The 25,658-nt window shown below is 53.3% G+C and overlaps 1 protein-coding gene across 3 annotated transcripts; it reads left to right on the forward strand.

Annotated features, from left to right (window-relative positions):
* Positions 1 to 97: 97 nt before the first annotated feature.
* Positions 98 to 24,109, forward strand: SUGP1 (SURP and G-patch domain containing 1). Of its 3 annotated transcripts, none has more exons than XM_082297659.1 (14): positions 98 to 128; positions 2,371 to 2,542; positions 2,886 to 2,989; positions 4,848 to 5,072; positions 7,438 to 7,561; positions 9,133 to 9,236; positions 10,665 to 10,788; positions 12,809 to 13,374; positions 14,212 to 14,318; positions 15,644 to 15,821; positions 18,281 to 18,387; positions 19,175 to 19,320; positions 20,294 to 20,423; positions 23,452 to 24,109. In XM_082297659.1, exons 1-14 carry the CDS (start codon positions 104 to 106, stop codon positions 23,476 to 23,478), a joined length of 2,139 nt encoding a protein of 712 aa, XP_082153785.1. In that variant the 5' UTR covers positions 98 to 103; the 3' UTR covers positions 23,479 to 24,109. The 3 variants fall into 3 exon arrangements, with proteins under 3 accessions (XP_082153785.1, XP_082153786.1, XP_082153787.1); XM_082297660.1 differs by having other exon boundaries at positions 19,178 to 19,320; XM_082297661.1 differs by having other exon boundaries at positions 10,677 to 10,788.
* Positions 24,110 to 25,658: the final 1,549 nt, after the last annotated feature.

Raw genomic sequence — 25,658 nt, forward strand, 5'->3', positions numbered from 1 at the left:
GCTAGGCCCCCTCGAGGGACTACATCTCCCAGAGGCCCTTTGCGGCGGCGCGGCCCCGGCGCGGCGCGCCCGGTGCGGGGCATGCTGGGACCGGAGCTCCAAAATGGACAACCACAGGGATGCGCCAGGTACGGCCCGGCCCGGCCGCCTCCCGCCGCTCCCGGCTCTGCCCCGGCCCTCTTGGGGCTCTGCTCTATTCCTCCCGCCTCTCTGCCATCCTTCGACTCGGTCCCACCGCTCCTGGGGCTCCGGGAGCCGGGGGTGGGGGGGGTGTGCCCGGGGGTGGGGGTGTGCCCGCGGAGTCTGGGGCTCCGGGAGGCCCCCCCCGTTAAATTCCCTCGTTTTTTTCCCACCACGGAGCCGAGCCGGGGGTTCGGGGCGGATTCCCGCGTTCATTCCCGGCTCGTTTTCCCGCAGGGAAGCCGGGCTGGTGGTTCGGGATGGCTCCTCTGTTACTTTTCCCACAGGGAAGCACAGCCGGTGGTTCGGGAAGGCTCCACTGTTGATTTTTCTTCCCCTTTTCCCACAGGAAATCCAACTGTTTATTCCCTCACTCTTTTCTCGCAGGAAAGCTGAGCTGGTGGTTTGTGGAGACCCCGCTGTTGATTTTTTTCCCCTTTTTCCCATAGGAAAGCGAAGTTTGGGATGGTCCCCATGCTAATTCCTCCCCTTTTTCCACAGCGAATGCAAGCCTTGATTTAGGATGGTTGTCTCCATTAATTTTTCCTCTTTTCCCACAGGAACGTGAAATTCGGAACGGTCCCCGCATTAATTCCTCCTCTTTTCCCACAGGGAATGTGACCCTTGGTCCAGGATGATCCCACATTAATTGCTCCCTTTTCCCGCAGGGAAAACCAGCCTTGGTTTGGGATGATCTCCCCATTAATTCCTTTATTTTCCCACATGGAAGCTGAATTCGAGACGGTCCCTGCATTAATCCTGCCTTTTTCCCCTCAGGGAATGTGACCCTTGATTCGGGGTGATCCCACATTCATCCCCCTCGCTTTTTCCCCAGGGAATGTGAATCATGCTTCGGGATGATCCCATGTTAACCCTGCCCTTTTCCCACAGGGAAGGCGAGCCCTGGTCTGGGATGGTCCCTGTTAAATCCCTCCTTTTTACCTCAGGAAATGCGACCCTTGATTTGGGATGATCCCTGTTAAATCCCGCCTTTTTACCTCAGGAAATGCAACCCTTGATTTGGGATGATCCCTGTTAAATCCCGCCTTTTTACCTCAGGGAATGCAATCCCTGATTTGGGATGGTCCCTGTTCATTCCCTGCCTTTCTCCACAGGGAAGGCGAGCCCTGGTCTGGGATGGTCCCTGTTAAATCCCGCCTTTTTCCCCTCAGGGAATGCAATCCCTGATTCTGGATGATCCCTGTTAAATCCCTGCCTTTCCCCACAGGGAAGGCAAGCCCTGGTCTGGGATGGTCCCTGTTAAATCCCGCCTTTTTCCCCTCAGGGAAGGCGAGCCCTGGTCTGGGATGGTCCCTGTTAAATCCCTCCTTTTTACCTCAGGAAATGCGACCCTTGATTTGGGATGATCCCTGTTAAATCCCACCTTTTTACCTCAGGAAATGCGACCCTTGATTTGGGATGATCCCTGTTAAATCCCGCCTTTTTACCTCAGGGAATGCAATCCCTGATTTGGGATGGTCCCTGTTCATTCCCTGCCTTTCCCCACAGGGAAGGCGAGCCCTGGTCTGGGATGGTCCCTGTTAAATCCCGCCTTTTTCCCCTCAGGGAATGCAATCCCTGATTTGGGATGGTCCCTGTTCATTCCCTGCCTTTCCCCACAGGGAAGGCGAGCCCTGGTCTGGGATGGTCCCTGTTAAATCCCGCCTTTTTCCCCTCAGGGAATGCAATCCCTGATTTGGGATGGTCCCTGTTAAATCCCGCCTTTTTACCTCAGGAAATGCGACCCTTGATTTGGGATGATCCCTGTTAAATCCCGCCTTTTTACCTCAGGGAATGCAATCCCTGATTTGGGATGGTCCCTGTTCATTCCCTGCCTTTCCCCACAGGGAAGGCGAGCCCTGGTCTGGGATGGTCCCTGTTAAATCCCGCCTTTTTACCTCAGGAAATGCGACCCTTGATTCTGGATGGTCCCTGTTAAATCCCACCTTTTTACCTCAGGGAATGTGACCCTTGATTCGGGATGATCCCTGTTAAATTCCGCCTTTTCCCCCTCAGGGAATGTGACCCTTGATTCGGGATGATCCCTGTTAAATCCCGCCTTTTTCCCCTCAGGGAATGCAACCCCTGATTTGGGATGGTCCCTGTTCATTCCCTGCCTTTTTCCCCTCAGGAAATGCGACCCTCGGTTCCAGATAATTTCCCGTGTTAATTCCCACCCTTTTCCCTCAGGGAAGGCGAGCCGGTGGTTCGGGGTGTCCCAATCCAAGTCGGCCAAGACGAGTGTGAATATCCTGCAGCAGGAGGAGCTGATCGCCCAGAAAAAACGGGAAATCGAGGCCCGGCTGGAGCAGCAGGCGCGGCAGAATTCCCTCAGCATCCCGCAGCTCCCACTGCTCGGAGAGTACGGCTGGAATTCCGCAGAATCCCGGGGGATTGGCTGCCGGCAAATGGGAGTGGTTGGGAAGGGGAGTTGAGGGAGGAAAATCTGGGTTTTGGTGGATTAGGGAGGGAAAATCCTGGATTTGGTGGAGCTGAGGGAGGAAAATCCCAGTTTTAATGGAGCAGGAACCAGGTGGGGAGTATGGATAAATCCCTGAGCAGGAACGAGATTTGGGGTTCTTTTGGGAATTCAGTGGTAGGTGAGAAAAATGACCAATTTCTGGGGTTTTTACTGCCCCAAATCCCACGTGGGAAGGGCTGGGAAGCTCCCAAATTCCAGCTCCTGTTTTCCTGTCCCCGCTCAGCGACGACGGCTCTGAAAGCGAGGCCTCTGTGTCCAACAAGTTCGTGAATGACGGGAGCTTCCTGCAGCAATTCCTGAAGCTCCAGAGGGAAAAATCCAGTGCTGGTAGGTCCTTCCTGACCCCAGGAGGGCTCCAGATCCCTGCTGCTCCCTGAAAATATTCCATGAGCTCTTCCAGAGGAGTTTAGGAGGAATTTATACCTCAAAAATGTTTTTTCCCCTTAAAATTGGGAGATTTTTTCCCCTTAAAATTGGGAGGTTTTCCCCCTTAAGATCGGGGTTAAATCCTTAAAAATCTTAAATTAAAGGGATCCCAGGAATAATTTCCCCTTCATTCTCCCCTCAGAAACTGCCCCCAAATCCCTCCAACAATTCCAGGGATGCCCCAACCCAAACCCAGAATTCCCAGGAATAATTTCCCCTTCATTCTCCCCTCAGAAACTGCCCCCAAATCCCTCCAACAATTCCAGGGACGCCCCAACCCAAACCCAGAATTCCCAGGAATAATTTCCCCTTCATTCTCCCCTCAGAAACTGCCCCCAAATCCCTCCAACAATTCCAGGGACGCCCCAACCCAAACCCAGAATTCCCAGGAATAATTTCCCCTTCATTCTCCTCTCAGAAACTGCCCCCAAATCCCTCCAACAATTCCAGGGACGCCCCAACCCAAACCCAGAATTCCCAGGAATAATTTCCCCTTCATTCTCCCCTCAGAAACTGCCCCCAAATCCCTCCAACAATTCCAGGGACACCCCAACCCAAACCCAGAATTCCCAGGAATAATTTCCCCTTCATTCTCCCCTCAGAAACTGCCCCCAAATCCCTCCAACAATTCCAGGGACACGCCAACCCAAACCCAGAATTCCCAGGAATGATTTCCCCTTCGTTCTCCTCTCAGAAACTGCCCCAAATCCCTCCAACAGCTCTGGAAATGTCGCAGCTCCAAACTCCTGGAAAAAGTGGCCAGGGCAGGCCCAGAGCCTTTCCCACACCAAACCTGGGATACCTAGGAACTCTTTTCCCCTTCATTCTCCCCTCAGAAACTGCCCCAAATCCCTCCAACAATTCCAGAGACGCCCTAGCCCAAACCCAGAATTCCCAGGAATAATTTCCCCTTCATTCTCCCCTCAGAAACTGCCCCCAAATCCCTCCAACAATTCCAGGAATTCCCCGACCCAAACCCAGAATTCCCAGGAATAATTTCCCCTTCATTCTCCCCTCAGAAACTGCCCCAAATCCCTCCAACAATTCCAGAGACGCCCTAGCCCAAACCCAGAATTCCCAGGAATAATTTCCCCTTCATTCTCCCCTCAGAAACTGCCCCAAATCCCTCCAACAATTCCAGGAATTCCCCGACCCAAACCCAGAATTCCCAGGAATAATTTCCCCTTCGTTCTCCCCTCAGAAACTGCCCCCAAATCCCTCCAACAATTCCAGGGACACGCCAACCCAAACCCAGAATTCCCAGGAATAATTTCCCCTTCGTTCTCCTCTCAGAAACTGCCCCCAAATCCCTCCAACAATTCCAGGGACACGCCAACCCAAACCCAGAATTCCCAGGAATGATTTCCCCTTCGTTCTCCTCTCAGAAACTGCCCCAAATCCCTCCAACAGCTCTGGAAATGTCGCAGCTCCAAACTCCTGGAAAAAGTGGCCAGGGCAGGCCCAGAGCCTTTCCCACACCAAACCTGGGATACCTAGGAACTCTTTTCCCCTTCATTCTCCCCTCAGAAACTGCCCCAAATCCCTCCAACAATTCCAGAGACGCCCTAGCCCAAACCCAGAATTCCCAGGAATAATTTCCCCTTCATTCTCCCCTCAGAAACTGCCCCCAAATCCCTCCAACAACTCTGGAAATGTCGCAGCTCCAAACTCCAGGGAAAAGCGGCTGGGGCAGGCCCAGAGCCTTTCCCACACCAAACCCAGGATTCCCAGGAATAATTTCCCTTCCTTCTCTCCTCAGAAACTGCCCCGAATCCCCCCAACAACTCTGGGAATGCCCCAGCTCCAAGCTCCGGGAAGAAGCCGGCGCTGCTGGGGAAGCGGCCGGGGCAGGCCCTGAGCCGGATGCTCCAGGCCCGGAGCCTCTCCCATCCCAAACCCAGCCCCGTCCTGAGCCGCCTCAGCGTCTTCCAGGGCCCGGATGAGGATGAGGAGGAGGATTACGAGCAGTGGTTGGAAATCAAAGGTCAGTGGCAGCTCTGGGGCTGGAGCTGGGAATGCTCATCCCGGGATAGGGGTTCAGTGGGGACAGGATTCCCTCAGTTGCAGTGGGGAATGGGGTGGATTTTATCCTGGGATAGGGAGTCAATTTGGGACAGGATTCCCTCCTGGGATAGGGATTCAGTTTGGGACAGGATTCCCTTAGTTGCAGTGGGGAATGGGGTGGGTTTTATCCTGGGATAGGGATCAGTTTGGGACAGGATTCCCTCAGTTGCAGTGGGGAATGGGGTGGGTTTTATCCTGGGATAGGGATCAGTTTGGGACAGGATTCCCTCAGTTGCAGTGGGGAATGGGGTGGGTTTTATCCTGGGATAGGGATCAGTTTGGGACAGGATTCCCTCCTGGGATAGGGATCAGTTTGGGACAGGATTCCCTCAGTTGCAGTGGGGAATGGGGTGGGTTTTATCCTGGGATAGGGATCAGTTTGGGACAGGATTCCCTCCTGGGGTAGGGATTCAGTTTGGGACAGGATTCCCTCAGCCCCATTGGAAAGTTGGGTAGTTTATCCCTGTTTTCCGTAAATTTATATTCCCAGCACAGTTTTGGGGCAGATTTCTCCTTTATGGAGTGGAAATTCCAGCAGTTAATGCTGGTGGGCTCTTCCAAATCCAACCAAAATCTGAGGGATGAAATTCCCAGTATTTCAGATCTGAGATTCCTGGTATTTTGGATATTCCTGACCTTCCTTAACTTCAATATTTAAATATTACTGCCCTCAGCCTGGAAGGATTTATCTTCTCCAAATTATCCGAGTGCTTGGCCAGCCAAAAACTTGGGAAAATAACGGATAAAAAGGAAAATGTTGTGTTCCTAATGGATTTGGTGGGTGGCAAATCCTAAAAATTCCTCTTTGCACCTTTGGAATGTCGTGCCAAGTGCTGGGCTCTCCAGGAAATCCTGATGCTTGTTCTTCAAATGGGATTTTAGGGGGTTTAAGTGGTGGAAAACAAGGAATTCGTTTGGGAATGCGCAGGGAAAATGGTGTGTGTTCATCAATAAAATAAATGACACGTCCAGCACAGAATTGGGACCAGGAAAAATCTGAATTCCAGTTAAAAAAATCTCACCTGTGGGTCCTGACTGCCTGGAAAAACAAGGATATGGCAGGAATTATCCCAGGTTTTATTGGGATAACCCAGGCCGGGCAGATTCTGCCAAGGCAGATTTGCCTCAGAATGGGAATTTCATGGGAGTGTTTTAATGGAGGATAAAAGGAGCTCAGCGAGTCACACTTGGCTTCGTGGCATCCTTTAGTCCATTAGCCCTTCCCAAAATCCCATGAAACCATTTCTGCTGGGATTTGTACCAGCATAATCCTGGGAATTCTGAATTTGAGCGTGAAATGCACTCGGAAAAACGCAGAGAGAGCTGAGGTGGGTTATCCTTAATTTAAGGATTTTGGGGCCGATCCCATTGGATCAGCATGGGTGGCTCTGCCCTTTGCTTCCCACAATTCCCAAAATCCCTGGGTTTCCTTCCCACTCCGTGATCCCTGTGGGAATCCCTGTGCTCCTTCCTCGGCACAGAAGCCAAAATCCAGGTTTTCTTGGAGCACACCATCTGGAATGTGCTGGGAATGAGCTGGGAATGGCTCAGGAGCTGGAATCTGGAATTCCTGGTGGGGATTAAAACCACATTCCTGCTCTTTCCCTGCTGGGTTTTGTAGGGAATAAATCCTTCAGGAGCCAATTCTGCCACAATTAAAGCTGGGTTGAACTGGGTGCAGTTGAACTTCCAAACTGGGATGAGGTCGTGGATTCCCCATCCCTGGAAGTGTCCAAGGCCAGGCTGGAGAAGGGAAGCTCCAGGGAGAGCTTGGAGCTGCTTCCAGAGCCTAAAGGGGCTCCAGGAGAGCTGGAGAGGGATTTGGGAGAAGGGCTGGAATTCCAGGACACAGGGAATGGGTTCAGACTGGGAGAGGGGAGATTTGAGTGGGATCTTGGGAAGGAATTCCTGCCTGTGAGGGTGGGGAAGGAATGGGCTGGAATTCCCAGAGAAGCTGTGGCTGCCCCTGGATCCCTGGAAGTGCCCCAGGCCGGGTTGGGATAGTGGAAAGTGTGGGAATGGGATGAGCTTTAAGCTCCCTCCCACCCCATCCTACAAACTCTGGGCATTCCCTGTAGGAACAGCCAGAAAATCCTCATCCCAAGGGAGCTCAGAACCCCTTAAAAAATCGGGAATTGTGATGTTGACACCTGTCTACAACTGGCTGCCCCATTTCATCCTTTCTCTTCCCATTCCCATGTGTCTGCTCCGTGGTTTTCGGCAGTAATTCCCTGTTTCCTGTTTGGGGGTGAGTTGAACCCCAAGTACTGACAGCCTCCTTAAAGTTTTACCCCCAGAGGACTCGGAGACGCGGCAGGTGGTGGAAAAGCTGGCCAGGTTCGTGGCTGAAGGCGGCCCCGAGCTAGAGAAGGTGGCTATGGAGGACTACAAGGATAATCCCGCTTTTTCGTAAGTCTGGGATGGCTTTTCCCAAAGGAAACGCTGCCTCTTTTAGTGGGGAACGGCAGGAATGGGGATTGGGGTTGGTTCCCTGTGAGGGGGGGAGAAGCTTGGATTTGAGGGGTGGAAAAGATTGGATTTGAGGGGTGGAGAAACTTGGATTTGAGTGGGGGGAAAAGTTTGGATTTGAGTGGGGGGAAAAGTTTGGATTTGAGTGGGGGGAAAAGCTTGGATTTGAGGGGTGGAAAAGTTTGGATTTGAGTGGGGGGAAAAGCTTGGATTTGAGTGGGGGGAAAAGCTTGGATTTGAGTGGGGGGAAAAGCTTGGATTTGAGTGGGGGGAAAAGCTTGGATTTGAGGGGTGGAAAAGTTTGGATTTGAGTGGGGGGAGAAGCTTGGATTTGAGTGGGGGGAAAAGCTTGGATTTGAGGGGTGGAAAAGCTTGGATTTGAGTGGGGGGAGAAACTTGGATTTGAGTGGGGGGAGAAGCTTGGATTTGAGGGGGGGGGAAAAGTTTGGATTTGAGGGGGGAGAAAAGCTTGGATTTGAGTGGGGGGAGAAGCTTGGATTTGAGTGGGGGGAAAAGCTTGGATTTGAGTGGGGGGAAAAGTTTCGATTTGAGGGGGGAAAAGTTTGGATTTGAGGGAGGACAGGTTTGGATTCATTGTCCTTCCCTGTGAGGGGTGGAAAAGTTTGGATTCACTGTTTGTTCTTCCCTGTGAAGGGTGGAAAAGTTTGGATTTGAGGGGGAAAGTTTGGATTTGTTGTTTATTCCTCCCTGTGAGGGGGGGAAAGGTTTGGATTCATTGTTCTTCTCAGAAGGGGGAAAACTTTGGGTTTGAGGGGGGGAAGTGTTTGGATTCGTCGTTTGTCCTTCCTTGTGAGGGTTGGAAAAGTTTGGATTTGTTCTTCCCTGTGAGGGGTGGAAAATTTATCCAGAGGAGTTGTGGATTTTCCATCCTTGGAAGTGTCCAAGGAGAGGTTGGAGAAGAGAAGCTCCAGGGAGCCACTTCCAGAGCCTAAAGGGGCTCCAGGAGAGCTGCAGAGGGATTTGGGATAAAGGCTGGAGGGACAGGACTTCCTGCTGGAAAGGGGGAATCTGGGTGGGATATTGGAAGGAATTCCTGCCTGTGAGGATGGGGAGGGAATGGGATGGAATTCCCAGAGAAGCTGTGGCTGCTCCATCCCTGGAAGTGCCCCAGGCCAGGCTGGAGCACCCTGGGACCTTTCCATGATCCTGCCCATGGCAGGATGGGACTGGATCATCCTTCAGCTCCCTCCCAGCCCACCCCACTGCAGGATTCCCTGCTGGAATTGGGAACAGAGCTCATGTGCCACTTCCAGATGGGAATGCTGGATTTAATCCCAGCACTGACGGGCAGAGGATTTGTCCTTAATTTTCTCTCAAGCAGCACAAATTTGAATGCAAATCCTTGGATTAAAGCTCCAAATTCTCATTCCACATTTTAGGTGCATTCTGAGTAATTCCTCCATTTTTCCATGTGGGAGTTGGAGCTGTTCTTATCCCAGGATATCAATATTTGGATAATTATTCCTCTTTTTTTTTTCTCTGTTTTCCAGGTTTTTGCATGATAAGAACAGCAGGGAATTCCTTTACTACAGGAAGAAAGTGGCAGAGATAAGGAAAGAGAATCAAAATTCCCAGGCAGCCTCTTCCCAGAAAGGTAATTCCCACTGGGATCTGGGGAATGGGAACAGCACAAGTGAAATTTGGATTCATTTGGGACCGGTTTGAAAGGATTTGGGGTGGAAATTTGGCTGCCTGGAAAGAAAATTCCCAACTGGAAGGAGATGGAGTCAAATCCTCGTGCCAAAAATGTTGATTCCCAAATCCCCAGCAAAATATTCCTGGGATTTTGAATGGGATTTTCCTTGTAGTTGTCCAGAATATTCCAAAATCATTCTCCAGCACTGAAAATTCCTTTAGGAAAAGGGGATTTTTTTTCTCCTCGTTTTTGTTGGATTTGTTCTAAATGAGAATTATTGGATTGGGATTGGAGTAGCCACCCTCTTCCAGGTGAGGATTGGGAATTTTTCATAGGGAATTTCCCCTTGAACAGCCTCCAGGGGTGCAGTGAGAGGAGGAATAAGTGGGATTCTAGGGAATTTCGAGTTTTCCAAAGGATTTCCTGTTGCTGGGAATTTCAGGGGCAAAATCCTTAAATATGGATAATCCTGGGGGTTGTAATCCTATGGAAAACTGCCTGGCAACGGGAAAAAATCCAAAATATTTAACTAGGGATCATTCCAGGTGGTTTAATCCTATGGAAAAGTGCCTGAGACAGGGAAAAAATCCAAAATCCTGGAATTTGGGTCATCCTGAGTATTTTAAATCTATGGAAAACTGTCTGACACATGGAAAAGAATCCCAACTTTTTAATTAGGGCTAAGTCCAAGTGCTGTAAACCTCTGGAAAAGTGCCTGGCACAGGGAAGAAATTCAAAGTGGGGATAATTCCAGGTGTTTTAATCCTATGGGAAAAGGTCTAACACAGGGAAAAAATCCAAAATCTTGACATTTGGATCATCCCGAGTGTTTTAAATCTATGGAAAAGTGCCTGACAAGTGGAAAAAAGTCCCGAATTTTTAACTAGGGATAATTTTGAGTGTTGGAACCCGATGGAAAAGAGCCTGGCACATGGAAAATTTGGGATTTGGGAGCCCAAAGCTGCTTTGTCTCTCACCTCTCCCATCCCATCTCAGCTCAGGGTGCAGTGCCCCGTCCCTGCTCCCTAAACCCGGGTCTAAACTGATGGGTTTGTGCCCTTCAGCTGTTTCTTTGCACCAATTCTCCCATTTTAAACCCAACTTGTGGCCTAACTGTGCTCTTGGGGTCCTTAGGCTGGGTTAGGCCCCGTCCCTGCTCCCTAAACTCAGGCCTAACTCAGGTTTTTATGCCGTTCAGCTGTTTCTTTGCACCAATTCTCCCATTTTAAACCCAACTTGTGGCCTAACTGTGCTCTTGGGGTCCTTAGGCCGGGTTAGGCGCTGTCCCTGCTCCCTAAACTCGGGCCTAACTGTGCTCTTGGGGTCCTTAGGCTGAGTTAGGCTGGTCTGGGGTGAGTTGGGCCCAGTACTGATCCCTGCTTAAAGTTTCACCCCCAGCCGACCAGGAGACGCGGAACTCTGCCGAGAAACTGGCCCAGTTCGTGGCCGCCGGGGGGCCTGAGGTGGAGGCCATCGCCCTGCAGAACAACAGGGAGAACCCTGCCTTCAGGTACAGCAAATTCCTGCTTTTGGGGGCTTCTTTTCCAGGGAATTCCCAAGGGAAATTTGGGAATTCTGGATTTACGAGGATATTGTGGTTTAGGAGCGGGGAGAGTTGAGGGGCTCAGATTTGGGGTGCAGAGAGGTCTGAGGTGGAAATTATTGCTCTGCACAACAACAGAGAGATCCCTGCCTTCAGGTACAGCAAATTCCTGCTTTTGGGGGCTTCTTTTCCAAGGAATTCCCGGGGAAAGCCGTGGGAATTCTGAGGTTGAGGTTTAGGAGCGGGGAGAGTTGAGGGGCTCAGATTTGGGGTGCAGAGAGGTCTGAGGTGGAAATTATTGCTCTGCACAACAACAGAGAGATCCCTGCCTTCAGTACAGCAAATTCCTGCTTTTTGGAGCTTCTTTTCCAGGGAATTCCCAAGGGAAATTTGGGAATCCTGGATTTACGAGGATATTGTGGTTTATGAGCGGGGAGAGTTGAGGGGCTCAGATTTGGGGTGCAGAGAGGTCTGAGGTGGAAATTATTGCTCTGCACAACAACAGAGAGATCCCTGCCTTCAGTACAGCAAATTCCTGCTTTTTGGGGCTTCTTTTCCAAGGAATTCCCGGGGAAAGCCATGGGAATTCTGAGGTTGAGGTTTAGGAGTGGGGAGAGTTGAGGGGCTCAGATTTGGGGTGCAGAGAGGTCTGAGGTGGAAATTATTGCTCTGCACAACAACAGAGAGATCCCTGCCTTCAGTACAGCAAATTCCTGCTTTTTGGGGTTGTTTTTCCTTTATGGAATTGTGTTTATGTGGCACCAAAACCAGGGAAACGCATTCCCTGCTCCCAGATATCTTGTGGAAGCTGCACTGGCTGTGGGAATACACGGGATGGTGCTGGAGAGCTGGGAATGCTCTGGGAATTGCAGGAAGGAAAAATCCCGTGCTGGATCCCAGCCCTGAAGAGCTGGGAATGTTTTGGGCACTGCAGGAAGGAAAATTCCTGAGGAAACTCTGCTGGATCCCAGCCCTGAAGCGCTGGGAATGTTTTGGGCACTGCAGGAAGGAAAAATCCCGTGCTGGATCCCAACCCTGGAGAGCTGGGAATGCTGTGGGCGTTCCAGGAGGGAAAATTCCTGAGGAAAGTCTGCTGGATCCCAGCCCTGGAGAGCTGGGAATGCTCTGGGAATTCTCTGGGAATTGCAGGAAGGAAAAATCCAGTGTTGGATCCCAGCCCTGGAGAGCTGGGAATGCTCTGGGCGTTCCAGGAAGGAAAATTCCTGAGGAAACTCTGCTGGATCCCAGCCCTGGAGAGCTGGGAATGTTCTAGGAATTGCAGGAAGGAAAATTCCTGAGGAAACTCTGCTGGATCCCAGCCCTGGAGAGCTGGGAATGCTCTGGGAATGCTGTGGGCATTCCAGGAGGGAAAATTCCTGAGGAAACTCTGCTGGATCCCAGCTCTGAGCGGGGCTGGGGATGCTCTGGGAATGGTGTGGGCATTCCAGGAAGGAAAATTCCTTAGGAAAGTCTGCTGGATCCCAGCCCTGGAGAGCTGGGAATGTTCTAGGAATTGCAGGAAGGAAAACTCCTGAGGAAACTCTGCTGGATCCCAGCCCAGCTGGATCCCAGCATCTGGGAATGCTGTGGGCATTCCAGGAAGGAAAATTCCTGAGGAAACTCTGCTGGATCTCAGCCCTGGAGAGCTGGGAATGCTCTGGGAATGCTGTGGGCATTCCAGAAGGGAAAATTCCTGAGGAAACTCTGCTGGATCCCAGCTCTGGAGAGCTGGGAATGCTCTGGGAATGCTTTGCAAGTTCCAGGAAGGAAAAACCCTGAGGAGCCCGTGCTGGATGCCAGCTCTGAGCGGGGCTGGGGATGCTCTGGGAATGCTCTGGGAATGCTGTGGGCATTCCAGGAGGGAAAATTCCTGAGGAAACTCTGCTGGATCTCAGCCCTGGAGAGCTGGGAATGCTCTGGGAATGCTGTGGGCATTCCAGGCGGGAATTGCACGGCCCGGCTGAGCCCTGGATGCCTTCTCTTGCAGGTTTCTGTACGAGCCCCACAGCAAAGGGCACCGCTACTACCGCCAGAAGCTGGAGGAATTCCGGAGGGCCAGAGCCGCCTCCGGGGGCTCCCCTTTTCCCGGAGAATCCGGCCTCAAACGGAAAACCAGTCCCGAGGCTTCTCCATCCCCTCTGTGCTTCCCGCCTGTCCCTCTTCCCGCTCCTCCCCCTCTCCCTCTTCCCTCCCGTCTCCCTCTCCCCATTCCCATCCCGCCGCCTCTGGCTCTTCCCGTTCCCTCTCCCGTTCCCGCCGCTCTTCCCGTGCCCCTTCCCGTGCCCTCAGCCTCTCCTTCCCCATCCTCATCCTCCACCTCCCCTCCGGATCAGCCAGCCCCAAATCCCACCGTGGCCCCAAATCCCACCGTGGCCCCAAATCCCACCGCGATCCCAAATCCCACCGCGATTCCAAATCCCGCCACGACCCCTCCGGCCGCTCCAGGCACCACCAAAAAGAAGAGGAAGAGCCGGTGGGGGCCCGAGGAGGAAAAGGTGGAATTGCCTCTCCCGCAGCTGGTCCAGCAGCTGGATTCCCCCTCTCCCCTCTCAGGTGAGTGGCATTGGATTTCGTGTCCCATGGATTGGGTTTTTCTGGGAATTTTGTGGCTCTGGAAGCAGAAATCGCGGAGTTTTATCTCCCTTGTGTCTCCTTGGCTGCCAGTTCGGTGTTGGGGAATCCCTGGGAGTGGAATCCCAGATGTCCCAGTGTCTTCTCCCACCCTTTTGTTCCCTCTGAACCCGGGGTCACCATTTCAATCCCTGCCCAAATCCCGGGAATATCCAATTCCAGGCTTTATCTGATCCAACAACCACAACAATTCCAAGGGAGGAGCTTCCTGCCCATTTTGAAATCGGAATCTCCCTCAGGAATTGCAGCTTCCAGGGCTGGGATTCCCTGGATTCATTTTCCTGGGCTTTTCTTTGGGAATGAAGCTGCTCTGGAGAGTCCTGGGAATTCCAGGGATGCCTCTGAACTCCAGGATAATGAATTCCCACCTTTTGGGCTGGCTGGGCTTCACCTGAGGAGGGAATTCCTAAGGAAAAAGGATTCTTAAAGTGGATTTGGTGAGCCCTGGGAGTCTCCTGGCACGATCTGGGATCAGGAATTCTCAGAGCTGGCAGTGAAGGAGCTGCTTCCCGCTGGTTTTCCCACTCCTGTGCTTCCTAAATCCCTCCAGATGGATCCTAGGGAAGCACTGGGATTCATTAAATTTCCTGGGAATGGCAACACCCCATCCCTGGAATTGTCCAAAGCCAAGCTGGGCTGCTGGAAGGAGGAATGGGATAATCCTGAAGGTCCTTCCCGCCCATCCCAAACTGGGATTTGGTTTCTTTGCTCTCCCAGATTTTTCCAAAGCCTTTTCCTGCTTTTTTTTTTGTTTTCCAGTTCAGGACCTGAAGGGTCTGGGATACGAGAAGGGAAAACCCGTGGGATTGGTGGGAGTCACGGAGCTCTCCGAGGCCCAGAAGAAGCAGCTGAAGGAGCAGCAGGAGGTGATTCCCAAAAATCCTCCCCAAATTCCCATTGTGGGAATAACAAAGGAGCTTCCCCACCTTTAAATCCCTGGGATTTGTGCCTGGGATCAGCCTGGGGCTGGAATCAGCGGGAACAGCAGAGGATTTGAGGGAATAAGGACCTTTCCAGCCCTAAAATCCCAAAGGGCCTTTCCAGCCCGAAAATCCCAAAGGGCCTTTCCAGCCCGAAAATCCCAAATCCCAAAGGGCCTTTCCAGCCCTGAAATCCCAAATCCCAAAGGACCTTTCCAACCCTAAAATCCCAAATCCCAGAGGGCCTTTCCAGCCCTAAAATCCCAAATCCCAGAGGGCCTTTCCAGCCCTAAAATCCCAAATCCCAAAGGGCCTTTCCAGCCCTGAAATCCCAAATCCCAGAGGACCTTTCCAGCCCTAAAATCCCAAATCCCAAAGGGCCTTTCCAGCCCTAAAATCCCAAATCCCAGAGGACCTTTCCAACCCTAAAATCCCAAATCCCAAAGGGCCTTTCCAGCCCTGAAATCCCAAATCCCAAAGGACCTTTCCAGCCCTGAAATCCCAAATCCCAAAGGATCTTTCCAGCCCTAAAATCCCAAATCCCAAAGGGCTTTTCCAGCCCTGAAGTCCCAAAGGGCCTTTCCAGCCCAAATCCCAAAGGACTGAGGGGGTTCCTGCAGGATTTGGGGGGTTGGGGAGGGGATTGGAGCTGGGCAGGGATATCTGGGAACGTGCAGTGGGAACATCCTGGGGCGTCCCCAAGGAACCAGCCCGAAAACCCTCCTGGGTGTGGGGTCAGGATGTGGGATCGCTCTCCTGGGTGTGGGATCGCTCTCCTGGATGAGGGATCCCCTGGGGTTTGGGATCCCCTGCATGGGATGTGGGAGATCTCCCGGCCATGGGATCAACCACCAACTTTTAGGGTTGAGATTTGGGATTTTTGGGCATTGGGAGCCGGTTTTTGTGGCGCAGCCGGAGCGGGCTGTGCTCCACTCGGATTTTTGGGATGAATCCCGCATTTCCCAGTTCCTCCACTTGAATTTCTGGGATAAATCCCGCATTTCCCAGTTCCCCCACTCAGATTTCCAGGATGAATCCCGCATTTCCCAGTTCCCCCAGTCAAATTTCCAGGATGAATCCTGCATTTCCCAGTTCCTCCACTCAGATCTTTGGGATGAATCCCACTTTCCCGTGCTTCCCAGATGCAGCAGATGTACGACACGACCATGAACCATTGGGCATTTTTGGGGGAGTTCGGAGCCGTTTTTTGCAGAGGGGGCTGTTCTCCGCCAGGATTTTTGGGATGAATCCCGCTTTTCCGTGCTTCCCAGATGCAGCAGATGTACGACATGATCATGAAGCACAAGCGGGCGATGCAGGAGATGCAGCTGATGTGGGAGCGGGCGATCCAGCAGCACCAGCACGGCTACGACAGCGACGAGGAGGTGGACAGCGAGCTGGGAACCTGGGAGCACCAGCTGCGCCGCATGGAGATGGACAAGACCCGAGGTGCGCCGGGATCGGCGTCCTGGAGCCTTCCAGAGCGGGAATTCCAGCCCATCCCGCTGCAGTGGGAGCTGCGGGGGCGGTTCCTGCCCTGTCCCCGTGGGTTGGGATAATCCCACCCGGTTCTCATGGATTGGGAGCTGTGGGGGCAATTCTGCCCTGTCCTCGTGGATTGGGAGCTGTGGGGACAATCCCACCCTGTTCTCATGGATTGGGAGCTGTGGGGGCAATCCTGCCCTGTCCTCGTGGATTGGGATAATCCTGCCCTGTCCTCGTGGGTTGGGATAATCCCACCCTGTTTTTATGGATTGGGAGCTGTGGGGGCAGTCCTGCCCTGTCCTCGTGGATTGGGAGCTGTGGGGACAATCCCACCCTGCCCTCATGGATTGGGACAATCCCACCCTGCCCTCATGGATCAGGACAATCCCACCCTGCCCTCATGGATTGGGATAATCCCATCCTGCCCTCATGGATCAGGAGCTGTGGGGACAATCCCGCCCTGCCCTCATGGATCGGGATAATCCCACCCTGTCCTCATGGATTGGGAGCTGTGGGGGCAGTCCTGCCCTGTCCTTGTGGATTGGGATAATCCTGCCCTGTCCTCGTGGGTTGGGATAATCCCACCCTGTTCTCATGGATTGGGAGCTGTGGGGGCAGTCCTGCCCTGTCCTCGTGGATTGGGAGCTGTGGGGACAATCCCACCCTGCCCTCATGGATCAGGACAATCCCACCCTGCCCTCATGGATCGGGACAATCCCACCCTGCCCTCATGGATCGGGACAATCCCACCCTGCCCTCATGGATCGGGATAATCCCATCCTGCCCTCATGGATTGGGATAATCCCATCCTGCCCTCATGGATCAGGAGCTGTGGGGACAATCCCGCCCTGCCCTCATGGATCGGGATAATCCCACCCTGTCCTCGTGGATTGGGAGCTGTGGGGGCAGTCCTGCCCTGTCCTCGTGGATTGGGAGCTGTGGGGACAATCCCGCCCTGTCCTCATGGATTGGAACAATCCCACCCTGCCCTCATGGATCGGGACAATCCCACCCTGCCCTCATGGATCGGGATAATCCCACCCTGCCCTCATGGATCGGGACAATCCCACCCTGCCCTCATGGATCGGGACAATCCCACCCTGCCCTCATGGATCGGGATAATCCCATCCTGCCCTCATGGATCAGGAGCTGTGGGGACAATCCCACCCTGCCCTCATGGATCGGGACAATCCCACCCTGCCCTCATGGATCAGGACAATCCCACCCTGCCCTCATGGATCGGGATAATCCCATCCTGCCCTCATGGATCAGGAGCTGTGGGGACAATCCCGCCCTGCCCTCATGGATCAGGACAATCCCACCCTGCCCTCATGGATTGGGACAATCCTGCCCTGTCCTCATGGATCGGGACAATCCCACCCTGCCCTCGTGGATCAGGAGCCATGGGTGGATTGCAGAGTGGGGATCCTGCTGGGTGTTCCTGGGAATCTTGTGCTTCACAAATCCCCCTGGAATCCCTGGGATGCTCCACAAATCCCAAGGGATTCTCCATGAGTGTTGTTTTCTCCGTGGTTTTTCGGAGTGGGATCTTCCTGGGTGTTCCTGGGAAGTTTTGTGCTGTGCAAATCCCGAGGGATTCTCCGTGGTTTTTCAGAGATCTCACTGGGCATTCCTGGGATGCCTGGTGCTGCACAAATTCCCTGGAATCCCAAGGAATTCTCCATGAGTGCTGTCTTCTCCCTGATTTTCCAGACTGGGCATCTCGCTGGGCATTCCTGGGAGGTTTTGTGCTCCAGAATCCCAGGGGATTCTCTCCATGGTTTTTCAGAGTGGGGATCCTTTGCATTCCTGGGATGCTCCACAAATCCCGAGGGATTCTCCATGGTTTTTCAGAGATCTCACTGGGCATTCCGGGGAGGTTTTGTGCTCCAGAATCCCCCTGGAATCCCTGGGATGCTCCATGAGTGTTGTCCCTAATTTTGCAGACTGGAGAATCTCACTGGACGTTCCTGGGATGCTCCACAAATCCCAAAGGATTCTCCATGAATGTTCTCTCCATGGTTTTTAAGAGTGGGGATCTTCCAGGGCATCCCTGGGAGGTTTTGTGCTCCACAAATCCCCCTGGAATCCTAAGGAATTCTCCATGAATGTCGTTTTCTCCGTGGTTTTGCACAGTGGGGATCTCCTGCATTCCTGGGATGCCTGGTGCTCCACACATTCCCTGGAATCCCAAGGAATTCTCAATGAATGTCGTTTTCTCCGTGGTTTTGCACAGTGGGGATCTCACTGGGCATTCCTGGGATGCTCCACAAATCCCAAGGGATGCTCCATGGGCGTTGCTTTCTCTGTGGTTTTTTTGGAGTGGGATCTTCCAGGGTATCCCTGGGATGTTTTATGCTCCACAAATCCCCAGAAATCCCAAGGGATTCTCCGTGACCTCCGTGTTGTCCCTGTTTTTCCAGAGTGGGCAGAGCAGCTGACCCAGATGGGCAGAGGGAAACATTTCATCGGGGATTTCCTCCCGCCGGATGAGCTGGAAAAATTCATGGAGACCTTCAAGGCGCTGAAGGTGAGGAGCCAGAGGATTTCTGGGATTCTGGGAATGAGCTCCAGGCTTATCCCACAGCTGGGAATTCCTCCAGCTCTCCTCGCTCCAGGCATTCCTGCTGGAAAAAAGGGATCAGTTTCCCATTCTTTGCACAGAAATGGGACAATATTTGGGAAGGAATTCCTCCCCTGGGAGGGTGGGGAGGGAATGGGATGGAATTCCCAGAGGATCCCAGAGGTTGCCTCATCCCTGGAAGTGTCCCAGGAAAGGTTGGAGCACTCTGTGATCATGGGAAGTGTCCCTGCCCGTGGGACTGGATGGCCTTGAAGGCCCTTTTCCAGTCTGGAATTCCATGATTTGGGATTTTTCTGGAATTCCGAGCCTCCCACTCAGTTCCTCCTTGGAATCAGTGGGTGCCAAGCTGGGAAAAAAATGGGACTTTTTTTCCAGCTGATTACAGGGAAGCAAAAACCCCAAGCCCCCAATCCAGGCACCTTCCAGTCCTTCCCAAATCCTGGAATTCCTGGAAGCTGCCTCATCCCTGTTCTCCAGCAGGGGCCTGACATTCCCTGGGGATCCAGGCTTAAAAAAGAACCAGATCTGAGCCCGGATCCAGGGAACAACCTGGAATTCCAGAGCTGAATTCCTCTCTGGAGCTTCATTCCCTCCTCAAGGCTGGAATCCCAGGAAATCCTGGCAGTTCTTTCCCAAAATCCCAATTTTGAGGGGCCTGGAGCTGCTTTTTTCCCCATTCTCCTGTAATCCATGGAATTAAAGCCACCCCTTTTCCTGCTTTTTCCTGCTGCAGGAGGGCCGGGAGCCAGATTATTCCGAGTACAAGGAATTCAAGCTGACCGTGGAAAACATCGGATACCAAATGCTGATGAAAATGGGATGGAAGGAAGGAGAGGGATTGGGATCGGATGGGCAGGGAATCAAAAACCCCGTCAGCAAGTGAGCGCTCTCCCTATGGATCATTCCTTCCCTTTCATCCGGGAATTCCTGCTGGAAGTCAGGATTCCTCACCTGAGCATGGAAAACTCAGCCTGGCAGAGAATTCCTGGGTTTTTTGGAGGGATTTTTCTCCTGGATTTGTGGCTGTAGCTGGTGCAGGAATTGTGTCTGAGCCCCGAATCCGGAATTTCCAATCCCAATTTCCATAGGGAGGTGCAGCTCCAAAAGGAGAATTCCTGTCTGCACTTTCCTTCTCCCAGGATTAAATCCTTAAAATCAGAGATTCCTGGGAATGTTCAGGAGCACATCCAGGGCAGGATATTCCAGCTGGGATCAGAGCTTTGTGATCCTGCAACTCCTGGCATCACTCCATGCCCAGAAATGTTGGGATTTGATCCCACTTGGAGTATTCCAAAGGTTTTTTTTAGGTGGATCAGCTGCTGGTTGGAGTTCCAAACAAAATATTTGGGAATTGGGAATATTCCCGGGTGATTTTTGGGAGGGGAGAGCCTTGTAGAAATGGAAAAGAACTTTTCCAAGGATTTCTGCTCCTCTGTCCCGAGATTTATCCCACTGGGAACGTGCTTGTGGGTTCAGGGGTGTCCTGGAGTGAAATTCCAGAATCCTGGAATCTCTGGAGCTCCTTGGCTGGAAGAATGCCACAAGGATCATGGAGGATCCAAGTGGACGGGACAGGGAATCAGAATTCCCAAAGGAAAGGCAGGATCTGCCCATCCTGGGGGGACGAACCATCCCTGCTGCTCCTGGAATGGGTGAGGAAAGATGGGATTGATCCCATCTGGGGCCATTCCAGAGGGAAGGAAGTGGGGATTGGCCGTTCCCGAGCGTGTGGAACCCATCCCGGGCACTGGGACTGGGGAAGGAGATCCAGCAACGCCTCGGGGGGACAATTCCCACGGGAATTCCCGGGCAAAGGGAGCTCTGAGCGTTCCCTGTCCCGCTTTTCCCGCAGGGGCACCACGGCCGTGGACGGGGCGGGATTCGGGATCGAGCGCCCGGCGGAGCTCACCAAGGAGGACGACGAGTACGAGGCCTTCCGGAAACGCATGATGCTGGCGTACCGCTTCCGGCCCAACCCGCTGGTACGGGATACCGGGATAATGGGATAACGGGACTGGGATAACGGGATCAGAGCTGGCGTACCGCTTCCGGCCCAACCTGCTGGTACGGGATACCGGGATAATGGGATAACGGGAATGGGATAACGGGCTCAGAGCTGGCGTACCGCTTCCGGCCCAACCCGCTGGTACGGGATACCGGGATAATGGGATACCGGGAATGGGATAACGGGAATGGGATAACGGGATCAGAGCTGGCGTACCGCTTCCGGCCCAACCCGCTGGTACGGGATACCGGGATAATGGGATACCGGGAATGGGATCGTGGGATAACGGGAATGGGATCATGGGATCAGAGCTGGCGTACCGCTTCCGGCCCAACCCGCTGGTACGGGATACCGGGATAATGGGATACCGGGAATGGGATAACGGGATAACGGGACTGGGATCATGGGATCAGAGCTGGCGTACCGCTTCCGGCCCAACCCGCTGGTACGGGATACCGGGATAATGGGATAACGGGATCATGGGATAACGGGAATGGGATAACGGGATCAGAGCTGGCGTACCGCTTCCGGCCCAACCCGCTGGTACGGGATACCGGGAATGGGATACCGGGAATGGGATAACGGGAATGGGATAACGGGATCAGAGCTGGCGTACCGCTTCCGGCCCAACCCGCTGGTACGGGATACCGGGATCATGGGATACCGGGAATGGGATACCGGGAATGGGATACCGGGATAACGGGACTGGGATCATGGGATCAGAGCTGGCGTACCGCTTCCGGCCCAACCCGCTGGTACGGGATACCGGGAATGGGATACTGGGATCATGGGATAACGGGAATGGGATAACGGGATCAGAGCTGGTGTACCGCTTCCGGCCCAACCCGCTGGTACGGGATACCGGGATAATGGGATACCGGGAATGGGATAACAGGATAACGGGACTGGGATCATGGGATCAGAGCTGGCGTACCGCTTCCGGCCCAACCTGCTGGTACGGGATACCGGGAATGGGATAACGGGAATGGGATAACGGGATCAGAGCTGGCGTACCGCTTCCGGCCCAACCCGCTGGTACGGGATACCGGGATAATGGGATAACGGGATCATGGGATAACGGGAATGGGATAACGGGATCAGAGCTGGCGTACCGCTTCCGGCCCAACCCGCTGGTACGGGATACCGGGAATGGGATACCGGGAATGGGATAACGGGAATGGGATAACGGGATCAGAGCTGGCGTACTGCTTCCGGCCCAACCCGCTGGTACGGGATACCGGGATCATGGGATACCGGGAATGGGATCATGGGATACCGGGAATGGGATCATGGGATAACGGGAATGGGATAACGGGAATGGGATAACAGGAATGGGATCATGGGATAACGGGACTGGGATCATGGGATCAGAGCTGGCGTACCGCTTCCGGCCCAACCCGCTGGTACGGGATACCGGGATAATGGGATAACGGGATAACGGGACTGGGATCATGGGATCAGAGCTGGCGTACCGCTTCCGGCCCAACCCGCTGGTACGGGATACCGGGAATGGGATACTGGGATCATGGGATAACGGGAATGGGATAACGGGATCAGAGCTGGCGTACCGCTTCCGGCCCAACCCGCTGGTACGGGATACCGGGATAATGGGATACCGGGAATGGGATAACAGGATAACGGGACTGGGATCATGGGATCAGAGCTGGCGTACCGCTTCCGGCCCAACCTGCTGGTACGGGATACCGGGAATGGGATAACGGGAATGGGATAACGGGATCAGAGCTGGCGTACCGCTTCCAGCCCAACCCGCTGGTACGGGATACCGGGAATGGGATACTGGGATCATGGGATAACGGGAATGGGATAACGGGATCAGAGCTGGCGTACCGCTTCCGGCCCAACCCGCTGGTACGGGATACCGGGAATGGGATAACAGGATAACGGGAATGGGATCATGGGATCAGAGCTGGCGTACCGCTTCTGGCCCAACCCGCTGGTACGGGATAATGGGATAATGGGATACCGGGAATGGGATACCGGGAATGGGATAACGGGATAACGGGAATGGGATCATGGGATAACGGGATAATGGGAATGGGATCATGGGATAACAGGACTGGGATCATGGGCTCAGAGCTGGCGTACCGCTTCCGGCCCAACCCGCTGGTACGGGATACCGGGATAATGGGATACCGGGAATGGGATACCGGGAATGGGATCATGGGATCAGTGCTGGTGTACCGCTTCCGGCCCAACCCGCTGGTACGGGATACCGCGATAACGGGATAACGGGAGTGGGATAACAGGATAACGGGAATGGGATCATGGGATTACGGGAATGGGATCATGGGATCAGAGCTGGCGTACCGCTTCTGGCCCAACCCGTTGGTACGGGATAATGGGAATGGGACTGGGATCATGGGATAATGGGATCAATGCTGGCGTACCACTTCTGGCCCAACCCGCTGGTATGGGCTCCTGGGAATGGGATCATGGGAATGGGATAATGGGATCAGTGCTGGCGTACCTGCTGGTACAGGATACCGGGATAACGGGAATGGGATAACAGGAATAGGAATGGGATCATGGAATAACGGGAATGGGATCATGGGATCAGTGCTGGCGTACCGCTTCCGGCCCAGCCTGCTGGTACAGGATACCGGGATAACGGGAATGGGAATGGGATAACAGGAATGGGGCCGCTTCCAGCCCAACCCGCTGGTAAGGAATGGGATTGTGGGAATGGGATAACGGGAATGGGATAACGGGATCCTGGGAATGGGAGCGGGATGATGCTGCTGTGCCACTTCCAGCCCAACCCACTGGTACGGGATACCGGGATACCGGGAATGGGATAACGGCAGTGGGATCATGGGATAATGGGAATGGGACCACTTCCAGCCCAACGTGCTGGTGAGGAATGGGATCGTGGGAATGGGATAACGGGATCCTGGGAATGGGAGCGGGATGGTGCTGCTGTGCCGCTTCCAGCCCAACCCCAGCCAATCCTGAGGATTTTCCCGTTGGTTTTTTTTTCCCTGCAGAACAACCCACGGCGACCTTACTACTGAGGAGGGCTTCTCCCAAGAGTTTTCCCGTGAAATGTTATCCCAAACTTCATTATCCAGCTCTTCTTTCCCGATATTATCCAGCTGGTTTTGGAATCACCGCTTTCCCCACGGAAAAACCTCCCCAGGTGTTTTTTTTTTTTTTTGCACGTGGGGAGGGTTTGGAGCAGCACCAAAAATCCCCCAGGGATAATCCCAAGGACTCCCAATTCCGTGGAATTTGGGATTTTGGGGATCTGCCCACACACCAAACTCGTGCTGCTCCGGGGGGGGGGTGGATTTTATTCCTTTATTTTATCTTGGAATCCCAAATCCAAGGGATTTGGGGGAGTTTGGGGAACCAGTGCCTCCAGTTCTGCCTCTGGATGGGCGGATCCAGCACGGATCAGTTGGGAATTCCAGGATTGAGGGGTCCAGGGGGGGATTTATTCCCTTCCCGAGGATTTTGCCAACACCTCCGGTGCTTTGGGATGACGAAGACCCAAAATTCCGGCCACGCTTGGGAAAAATCCAACAAAGTTCCAGCCACGCTTTGGAAAAATCCAGTTGGATTTTGTTGTCCTAAAAAAAAAAAACCTCTGGAAATACAAACTTTCTTCATGGAGTCTGTAAATAAAATCAAACTTGTTTGTTCCTTAGGTTTAATCCTTGGAATTTTTGGGAAGAGGGGGATTTTTTTTAGGATGGGAGGCTGCCCCGGAGCTCTGTTTTCCAAAGATTTTCGGGGAAAAAAAGCTGGATTTGGTTCCTTTTCTTTTGGATACTTGATGTGATTCCTGGTTAATTATTTTCATTACAGAGTCGAGGGTTTGGATTTTAATTAAAGCATTTCCAAAGGGGGAGGGAGGGGGTTTATCCAGGGAAAACCCAAAATCTGGGAGCCTGGAGCCAGGAATTTTGGGAAAATTGGGAAATCCTGATAAGAACCCTGGCACCGTTCCAGGGCCTGAGGTCACCACGCCACCCTTGGATCCCCATTCCCACCTGGATCCCCCTCCTGGGCTGCTTTTCCTGGGAATCCAGAGCCTGGAGCCCCCCAGGATTTGAGGAGGGGATTTTTGGGAGCATGGAGGGGTTTGGAAAATGGCTTTTATTCCAGGGGATTCTGGCACTCAGGGCATGGAAGCGTTGGAATTCAGGGAATTCCTGCTCTTCCTGGTGGGAATTCCAGGCTGATGGGCCACCTGGGTATTCCGTGCTGCCAAAAGTCCTTTTTTCCCAATTTTTTCCCAATTTTTTCCCAATTTTTTCCCAATTTTTTCCCAATTTTTACCCCCCCCTTTTTTCCCCCCCCTTTTTTCCCCCCCCTTTTTTTCCCCCCCTTTTTTTCCCCCCCTTTTTTTCCCCCCCTTTTTTCCCCCCCCTTTTTTCCCCCCCCTTTTTTCCCCCCCCTTTTTTCCCCCCCCTTTTTTTCCCCCCCTTTTTTCCCCCCCTTTTTTTCCCCCCCTTTTTTTCCCCCCCTTTTTTTTCCCCCCTTTTTTTTCCCCCCCTTTTTTCCCCCCCTTTTTTTCCCCCCCTTTTTTTTCCCCACCCCAGCCTTGATTTCCTGACCTTCCTCTCCCGATCCTTCCAAGCATGGGATTCATTGGGAAAAGCTGGAAGTTTTTCCATCAAATCATCCCAAAATCCCTTTTTTTTTTTTTTCTTTCCATCGCGTTTTTGGTTTTTTGGTTTTGTTGTTGTTGTTGTTGTTGTTGTTTTTTGGCTGCTTTTTGTGCATTTTTCCTTATCCCCATCCCATTCCCAATTCCTGACGCCGAACCCCGTTTATTCCCAAGGTTTTTCCCGGCTGGATCCTTGCCTGTTCCCATTCCCAGGCGTGTCCCAGCTCCTCCCAAGGGAACAATCCCAGGGCAAAATCCAGCCGGGACAATTCCCCAGGAGCACGAGGGCCAAAGGGTGGCCGGGGCCGCATTCCCGAGGGATTTGGGAAGCAGGGAAAAGGCGGAGCGGCCGCCCCGGGGTGGGCCTGAGGAGGCTCGGGAAGTTTGGAATTCCTCTGGAATTTTTTCAGCCCCTTCCCAGTCCTGGGATGCTCTTGCAGGGCTGGGAATTCCGAGCTCCCGGCGGGATGCGGAGCCCTTGGAGCGGCCGCTCCCGATCCCTCCCTAAAATCCGGGATAAAAGCTCGGGAATTCCGAGTTTCCAGCGGCATGTGGAGCCCTTGGAGCGGCCGCTCCCGA

Source organism: Coloeus monedula (genome assembly GCF_965178545.1).
Source record: "Coloeus monedula genome assembly, chromosome: 27".
Lineage (NCBI taxonomy): Eukaryota > Metazoa > Chordata > Aves > Passeriformes > Corvidae > Coloeus > Coloeus monedula.